This window comes from Meles meles, chromosome 2, assembly GCF_922984935.1.
Source record: "Meles meles chromosome 2, mMelMel3.1 paternal haplotype, whole genome shotgun sequence".
In the NCBI taxonomy this organism is placed as follows: domain Eukaryota; kingdom Metazoa; phylum Chordata; class Mammalia; order Carnivora; family Mustelidae; genus Meles; species Meles meles.
The window spans coordinates 23,166,014-23,175,259 of NC_060067.1; the positions used below are offsets into that span (position 1 = coordinate 23,166,014).

At 39.0% G+C, this 9,246-nt stretch overlaps 1 protein-coding gene across 1 annotated transcript in view; it reads right to left on the bottom strand.

Annotated features, from left to right (window-relative positions):
* Positions 1-9,227, bottom strand: part of POLR2B (RNA polymerase II subunit B) — a 43,962-nt gene extending 34,735 nt beyond the window's left edge. Inside the window, exons 1-3 of the mRNA XM_045988524.1 lie at positions 9,094-9,227; positions 3,626-3,698; positions 53-203 (exon numbers count right to left, since the gene is read on the bottom strand). Coding sequence (XP_045844480.1) covers positions 53-203; positions 3,626-3,698; positions 9,094-9,112 — 243 coding nt within the window. The 5' untranslated portion in view covers positions 9,113-9,227. The remainder of the gene's footprint in view (positions 1-52; positions 204-3,625; positions 3,699-9,093) is intronic.
* Between the last annotated feature and the right edge of the window lie 19 nt (positions 9,228-9,246).

Below are 9,246 nucleotides of genomic sequence, written 5' to 3' on the forward strand. Positions count from 1 at the left end.
CAAAACAGAACCTCCTTTCACATACGTTACTTTATTAGAATAATCGTCTTACCGGTTCTTCAACTTCTCCGCTAGCGTGCTGAGCTTCAGCTTGTAGGTCTATAGGTGGAGCATCTTCCACAATTCTTTGAACAGACATCTGAATAAACTCATCAAAAGAATCCAGCTGTTGTCTGACCAAGCCTTTCTCATCAAAATAGGAACTGGGAAAATATTAAGAGTTTATAACCAATTATAAGTCAGTGATTTCTCTAGCATATTTCCTCTCTAATTAAATCCAACAAATAATCAATCATTAAATACCAGCCCATTATTACACAGTATGATGAGTTATCCAAAATCAGGGTGAGACCAGGAATACTTTCTTTGCAGAACTTGTTAGGCTTCAGGTAACACGACTTAAACTTACAGGTAAAATAATTAAAGCACAACAAAAGAACTATAAGGAAGTGCTAATATAAATGTCCTTTATAGATAAGTTTTATCCAACCTCTTTAAGTTATTTATTCATTCATTCATTCATTTATTTGATTTGTACGGCCCACATGGGGCTCAAACTCATGACCCCAAGATCAAAAGCTATATACTCCTCTGACTGAGCGAGCCAGGCGCCCTTCATCCAACCCCTTTGAAATATTTTTTTCAAACTAAAGAAAATGTGGATACTTGAGTGGCACAGTTAGTTAAGCATCTGACTCTTCATTGCAACTTGGGTCGTGATCTCAAGGTGATGGGATCAAGCCCCATGTGTGCCTCTGCACTCAGTGAGAAGTCTGCTTACAATTCTCCTTCCCTTTGCCCTCCCCATGTATTCACTTGATCTCTCTAAAGGAAGTAAGTCTTAAACTAAAGAAAATGTGTAGTCAAAGATAAAAGAACTCTAATTTGAATAAGTGGGAAGATGATACCCATGACCAAAATAAGGAAGATATAAAAACTTCAATTTTAGGTTCAATATTAGCTCTAATTTGTATATGTTAAAGGTGAGATGAGAGTAAGTCATTCAAGTGAAAATACTCAGCAAATGACTGATGATAAAAAATGAAGTATGGCTGGGGCACCTGGGTGGCTCAGTCGGTTAAGCCTCTGCCTTCGGCTCAGGTCATGATCCCAGGCTCCTGGGATGGAGCCCCAAGTCGGCTCTCTGCTCAGCGGGGAGTCTGCTTCCTCCTCTCTCTCTCTCTCTGCCTGCCTCTCTGCCTACTTGTGATCTCTGTCTGTCAAATAAATAAATAAAATCTTTAAAAAAAAAAAAAAGAAGCAGGGAAGCAGGCTCCCCGCTTCCCCGTACATAAGGTACGGCCTAAAGAATGGATAGGGCAATTTCCTTCAGTATAGACTGTGAGCTAACAGGAAAGAAATTTCTCACAACCACTTGGGTCCACCACTGATATGTAAGAAACACATGGAAAAAGGCACTGTCTGTAATTAAAGTAACGATAGTTTTTATAGACAATTAACAATGAAAAAACCTTCACAAAACTATGGATAAGATTCATTCCCCCAGGAAGACGTCCCAAGATCATTAGAATACTGCTTCATTAGACTATTATCCCTGGGGAGCCTGGTGGCTCAGTCAGTTAAACTCCTGATTTCAGCTCGGGTCATGATCTCAATGTAACGGGATCAAGCTCCACGTGGGGCTCCTTGCTCAGCAAGGAGTCTGCTTCTCTCCTTCTCCCTCTGCCCTTCCCCCTGCTTACAAGTGCGGGCACACACGCGCACTCTCTTTCGAATAAATAAATTAAAAAAAAAAAAAGTTACCCTTTAGATACCTAAACTACATAAATATCTCATTTTATAACTATCTTGATTATTTTACCAGAAGTCATCTTACTGAAGTCCCTGGTAATATTAAGTAACATCATAATCACACTGCTTGGGAAAAAAATCATTTGATATTAAAAAGTGAAAAAAACAAAGCATCAGCTCACAATAAACAAAGCACCTATAGTCATTTAAAATATAAAAATCAAGTATTTTGCAACAAATGCTAAATGGGGTAAGTATTCACAATAGTTTACCTTGAACAACCAATCACATATGCTGAAAACAATTCTTTTTTAAGATCAAAATATTCTTTCTCCCTGGATATTGTAGAATATAGGCATACCCACAGAATATCTATCTAGTTATTTTTTCCTAGTCAGATGCCTCTTGGTGTCTAATACTCAAAGATCATAGAAGATACAAATGTCTTAATACAAAGTTTTTAGGGTGCCTGGGTGGCTCAGTCGGTTAAGAGTCTGCCTTCCGCTCAGGTCATGATCCCAGGGTCCTGGGATCGAGGCCCACATCGAGCTCCCTGCTCCACGGAGAGCCTGCTTGTCCCTCTCCTACTGCCTGCCACTCTGCCTACTTGTGCTCTCTATCTCTGTCAAATAAATAAATAAAATCTTTAAAAAAAAAAAAATACAAAGTTTTTATAACCCATATTTAGTCGTAAAAATATACATTTACATTCCAAAATCTCAATACATTTTTAATAAAACAAGGTTCAAAAAGTTCAGTTTTACTCCAAATACAACTGGTACAATGTTGGAAGCATAAATTCTTTGAAAAGGAAGAAACTGTCAACAAAGCGGATGTGCATCTTGAAGATGAAGGGGCTCAGAGGTATCCTCATGCTACTATACATACACAGCAACTGTCGTAGCATTTTATATCCTAATACAGCAGGACGTTACTTCAATACTTAAAAGTTGCTTTTCTTACCTACATGTAAGGCTTCTGAGTTTTGTTACATTTTAATTACACATAGAACTGGATGGGAATTTGGGCTGAAATACAACCTAATATAACTTTATCCACTTAAAATAATAAGAAAACCAAAAAATCAAATTAACACCAGTAATGGAAAAAAACAGCATCACATGCCTCCTGATAGACTGCACAGAGAACATCACTGCTGCCAAAAGTGATCATTTGAATCTAATTACGAAGAGACATCAGAAAAACCCAAACGGAGGGGCATTCTAAAAAGCAACTGGCCTGGATTCTTCAAAAATGCCTAGGTCAAAAAAAAAAAAAAAAAAGAGGAAGACTGAGGGATTGTTCTAAACTACAGGAGATAAAAAGTAGGTCATGAAAACTAAATGCAGTATGTAATTCTAGGTTAGATCTAGGATCAGAAAAAAATGTATCTTGCTATGAACATTAGCGGGACAACTGGCAAAATCTGGGTAAGATCTATATTAAATTATTGTACTAATTCAAATTATTGTAACATATGTAACATATAACATAACAAATTAGTACAAATTATTGTACTAATATCAATTTTCCGATTTTGATGACTTATAATTATGTAAAAGAATATTCTTAGTCTATAACTTACTCTCAAATGTCTCAGAAAAAAAATTTGCAGAGAAAGGGAAAGGCAAAGAAAATATGTAAGGTTAACTAACATCTAGGGAATCTGAGTGAAATGGATATATGAATTCTTTGTATAACTTTACTTAAGTCTGAAATATTTTAAAAGTTCAAGTTAAATATATAAATAGAGAAACCAGCTCCCATGTAGCATATTCACATAAACATCTAATTTTTAAGAACAGAATAAGCAGGAAATCCCTTTATAGGTTATGGTGCTTTAAGGCTTATTAAGTTTGGTCTCAAAAGTTACCTGATTACAATCCAGCATGCTTCTTGCCACAAGTCTGGGGTGATTTCATCATCATCTTCATCATATTGCATATCTGCAAAAACCAAAAATATTATACCCATGTGCAATAAAATGCTAGTAGTTAACATCTTGCTCCTATGATTTAAAATAGCAGAAACATATTTACTCTCTGTTAAATAAAAAGCAATTCTTTAGCCCCACTTTTCTGAACTTTCAGTTAATTGAATTATTACTAATATGTTACAATAGACACAGGTACACATCCAAGTATACGCGGTCTCTATCACATAGGTCTATATCCCAGTATACATTACAAAGGTTCAGCGTAAGTTGTATGAATTCGTTAATATCCCATCTTCTCCGGAAAGTCCATGTAATTCTCATTAATAGCTAACTATAATGATAACTAGAAGCAAGCATACAGTCCTCAGATCAATAAGCTCCTCAGAGACTGGAGTGAAAGATTAGGGTAAGGGAGTAAAGCCAGAGAAGGGTTCCAATAGTTGGGCAATACCTTAAGGTACAGTGGTTTATTACAGCAACACTTCATATAGGTAAAGGTATGACAGACATATTTTCCGAAGATGGCCACAACTGTCTGCCATTTCACATGCTCTTTCATAATGTCACCTTGCTATGCCTACCAACAAGATATAGGGGTTTAGGGGTGCCTGGGTGGCCCGGTCATTAAGCGTCTGCCTTCGGCTCAGGTCATGATCCCAGGGTCCTGAGATTAAACCCCGCATTGGGCTCCCTGCTCCACAAAGAGCCTGCTTCTCCCTCTCCCACTTCCCCATCTTGCATTCCCTCTCTTGCTTGTCTTTGTCAAAAAAATAAATAAAATCTTTGGGGAAAAAAAAAAAGATATAGGGGGGTCTATATTTCCTCCCCGTAAATCTGAGTGGGTTTTTGGCACTACCATAACTAAAAGAAAGCAGCTGAAGCCACACTACATGACTTAAAAAGCTGTAAGAAAAGGCAATGCAATTCCACCTTGTTTACTGAAACACGTGCTTCTGGAGCTCTGAGTGGCCATTAGTTAAGTCCTACTACTCTAAGGCTTGTATAGTACAAGGAAACCTAAACCATACAGAAAGGACACTTACAGATGCTCGCATCAATCCTGGTCCTTGAGTCCTGCGAAGCTAGGTGCCAGACATGTGAGTAATAAACACTCTAGATCACAGAGGCCCTAGTCGTCAAAACCCAACCTCTGAGTCTTTGCATTGAACCACTGACATCACAGAGCAAATAAGTCATTCCTACTACACTCTATCCAAATTCCTGACCCGCCGAATTCATGAACACATTAATTTTTAAGCAGCCAAATGTCAGAATAGTTATGCAGCAATAGTAATTTGAACAACAGGGGATTTAAAGAATCAAGAGTGCATTGGTCCTCTCCTATTAGTCTCAACATCTTATCTAAAAGAGAAGTGTGTTGTATTTTTGTTTTTATATTCTAACTTATACAGCCTGTAAAACCTAAGGGCTTCCAATTCGAAATTTAATACATGTTCAAAGCAAATTATTTAATAAATGCTTCTTGAGCAGATTGGAATTACTGATCCTGACATGTGGCTGGGAGGGAGTAAGAAAGACAAAGTTACCCAAAATAGCTCAGGGATATCTAGCTTTGATGACAGATTAGAGATTACTATCACAACCACAAAGAAAAGCAAGAAGGTGAGAAGGTGAGAGAAATGAGGGGGTGAGCTTTAGGTATACTTGTGAATCATTTAAATACCTGCAGTAAACAACGGGATATAAATGTAAATATAAAGCTCAAATAAGGGATCTAAATTACAAACGGCTGAGAATCATTAACAAGTGGTTGGTAGAATACGACTTCCATACAGAAGGAAGACTGAAGGCAGGATATTAAGGAATACCTCTATTACAGTCATGTGAAAAAAAATGAATCCACGAAGGAGACTCATTCACTCAGCCATGCCCATTCAGCAAACATTTGTTGAATGCATTTACTATTTACTATATCCCAGGCATTGGAAACACAACCTTCAATAAGATAAGAGATGGCTGTATCTTCAGGGAGATTATCACCTACTGGAGGGATACAAACAAGATGAAGTCAATTAAAAGGAAGAACAAAGTGAATGGACAGTTCTAACCAAGACCTGAGAGGTTAGGGTAGACTTCCCCAACGCGGAGCTGGGTAGAGACCTCAAGAATAAGTAAATAGGAGTAAACCAGGCAAAAGGAAAGGGTAAGGAAGTGAGAGGCAGAGAAAGTAGTCTTTCAAAAAGAAAAAACAATTTGTCCAAAAGTCTTCAAAATGAAAGCTATTCAAGGAATGAAGGAAGGCTAATGTAGCTGAAGCATGGAGTGTGAGTGGTAAAAGAAACTGGTCTTTACCTATAGAGCTTTGAAGAACCATTCTAAGATTTTAACAAGGGTTTGGCTAGATCAGATTTTCATTTCTGAAAGATCACTGTGGCCACAGTATGGATGGTGAATGGAAACGCCAAGAAACCTGGAGCACACAAACCAGCTGAGAATCTGGAGAAGTAATCTAGATAAGAGATGGTGGTGGCCCCAACTAGAAATTATGGCAGAGGGGACAGACAATTGACCAGATCTGCCATATTTAGAAGACAGAACCTTCAGGACTTCGTGGCTCATTAGATAATGGGGGCAGAAGAGAGGAATCAAGAATGATGCCCAGGCTTCTGGCTTCAACAACACAAGAGGGGGATAGCACTCACTGAGACGGAGAACACAGGACAAAACAGATTAGGAAGGCTGATGAGTAATGGAAAATAGCTCAGTCTGGGCAGTGCCAACTTTGAGTAGCTTAGAGCACATCTATGTGAGTTGTCCAGTGGCAGTTAGATATGTAAGACACCTGAACTGGATATAAAAATTCGAAGTCATCCATATATAAATGGTACCTAAAGCCATGGAGATGGAATCCTCCAGAAATAATACGAATAGAAGAGAACAAGAAGGAATGTTAGGTAAGAAGAATTACGTGAGAGTTATGTGGCAGAAGGAAGGAATGAGTTTCCAAGAGGAAATCATCAACAATGCTGAATACCACGGGGTCTGGATAAGCTTTGAAATAATGTTCCTCTAATTTATCAATTGAGAAGTCATTGACATTCTTATTAAGAGCTGTTTTAATGCAGTGGCTAGAGCACAATTAGATCAGAATAGGTTGAGGAGAAATTGGAAAATAGGAATTGGAAACAACAAAGAACCTATTTCTTTTAAGAAGCGTGGCTGTGAATGAAAAGAGAAAGGCTAAATATTGGAAGAAAAAGTAAACAAAGAGTTTAACAACAACGAAGAGTTTAACTTGTGTGTGTGTGTGTTTTTGTTTTTGTTTTTGTTTTTTTTTTTAGTACAAGAGATCTAATATTTCACATAGAAAAAGAAGCCAGGTGAAAAGAAGTGTCTGAAAAACTGATAAGGGTATATCTAATAAAGCTACCAAAATGGGGCACCTGGGTGGCTCATCTGTTAAGCATCTGTCTTCAGCTCAGGTCATGATCTTGGAGTCCTGGGATGGAGCCCCATGCTTCACTCCCTGTTCAGCAGGGATTCTGCTTCTCCCTCTCCCTCCCAACTCATGCTTGTGCTCTCTCAAATAAATAAATAAAACCTTTAAAAAAAAAGAAGAAGAAGAAGAAGAAGGGCACCTGGGTAGCTCAGTTGGTTAAGCACCAACATTCAACTCAGGTCATGATTCCAGGGTCCTGGAATCAACCCCCAAGTCAGGCTCCCTGCTCAAGCCTGCTTTTTCCTCTCCTCCCCACTTAAGCTGTCACTCAAATAAATAAATAAAATCTTAAAAAAAAAAAAAAAAAAGATATCAAAGGACACAGGCAGGAATCGACTGTAGACTCAATGCCAGAACAGACATGATATATGAAGTAACTTTACCTCTCTTCCCATAGGATTATTTTACATTGCTAATGAGAATATATTGCGGCACCTGGGTAGCTCATTCAGTGTCTGTCTGCCTTCACCTCAGGTCATGATGAGGAGTCCTGGGATGGAGCCTCATGTCAGGCTTCCTGCTCGAGGGGAGCCTGCTTCTCCCTCTCCTCCCCACTTGTGCTCTATGTCTCTAATAAATAAATTAAATCTTCAAAAAAAAAGAATATAAACTAGTATAATCACTATAAACACTATAAAGGTCACTTGGTACCATCTGCAAAATGTTAAGCATGTATATCATCTGAGCTGACAATTCTATATCGAGGAATTTCTCCTACAGACATACTTGCATTAGACAAAATTACATGTACAAGATAATTCATAACAGCACTATTTGAACCAGAAAAAGATCAGATATAACCCAAATACCCATCAACAAAACATTACTTAAGGAACATTCGTACAAACTCACACGCGCGCACACACACACACACATATATCCAGAAAAGGGTGTTACCTTTTTTTTTTTAAGGGTGGAATACAGAATCCCGTTTATATTTGCTTGAATATGCATAAAGCATTCTGGAAAGAGAACCTACTGTGGAGGGGGCTTACGCTACCCAGAGGGTGGATAAGAATAAAACCTTACACTTTAACCGTTTTATATTTACTACCTTGAGAGCCATAAGACTATGCTACCCACTCAAAAAGTTAAGCTAAAAAAAGCTTTAACTTTTTTTCTGAGATAGGAGTTAAGAAATTTAGTGATGCTAATAGATTTCCACACTCAAGACAAGAGACAGAGAAGTTTAAACAGTAGAGTTTACGCTTTTGCTTCTTTTTCTCCATGCAGCGGCCTGGGAATAAGGACAAACGGGACAGGTGGCCACAAGACTGGCAGTCAGGAAAAAAGTGGTTTGAAATAGTAGCTGCGGAGTATGGAAGACCGAGCACTAAAAATACATAATGAAAACAGACCCGACTAAGAATTCTACATGTGAAAAGAAAAAATAAAGACATACTGGCCCTATCCAATGGGATACAAAACACCTGAAAACTCTTCCATCTTTGGGAAGACAAAATTTAAAGGTCATCTTTTAAGACAATTTACTTAGACGTATGGCAGCATGAAGGAACGCCCCGACATAGTCACTATAGTCTTTCCAAAGCCTAGCATAATGCTCGGCACAGGCTGACACTCAACAATTCAACTATTCGAAATAAATTCACTCTGGCTTTGGGGGAAATCAAGAAAGGAGCCCTTTGCTTCAAAGTCAAAACAACGGAAACTGTCTTACTGCTCCGCACTCCATTTCAATCCGAGAAGGCGGTATCCGACTTAGCCAGGAGCAGAAAGAGGACAGAACAAGAATTACCCGCACAGGAGCGTTAATGCGGTTCCCCGCACCCTCCATCTCTCACAATCCCAGCTTCGTTCCCGGCCTGGGGAAGGCTGGGGGTACGACTGAGAACAGTCGGGGGGAGGCCGCGAATCCTCAATTGGTTCAACTCCCCCCCGCTTTCCCTCCTTAGGTCGTCGCAGAGTGTTCTGAGGAGTTACCTACCCTCGTCCGCGTCATACATATTGGCAAACGATTCCCAAGTTCCTAACTTCTGGAATCAGAGAAAATCGCGCCGCAACCAACTGCACCCGCAGAGTGAGAAGAGTAATTTCCGTCTCCGGCGTTCCCAGAATGCTCTGCTTCTCAGGCCAAAGG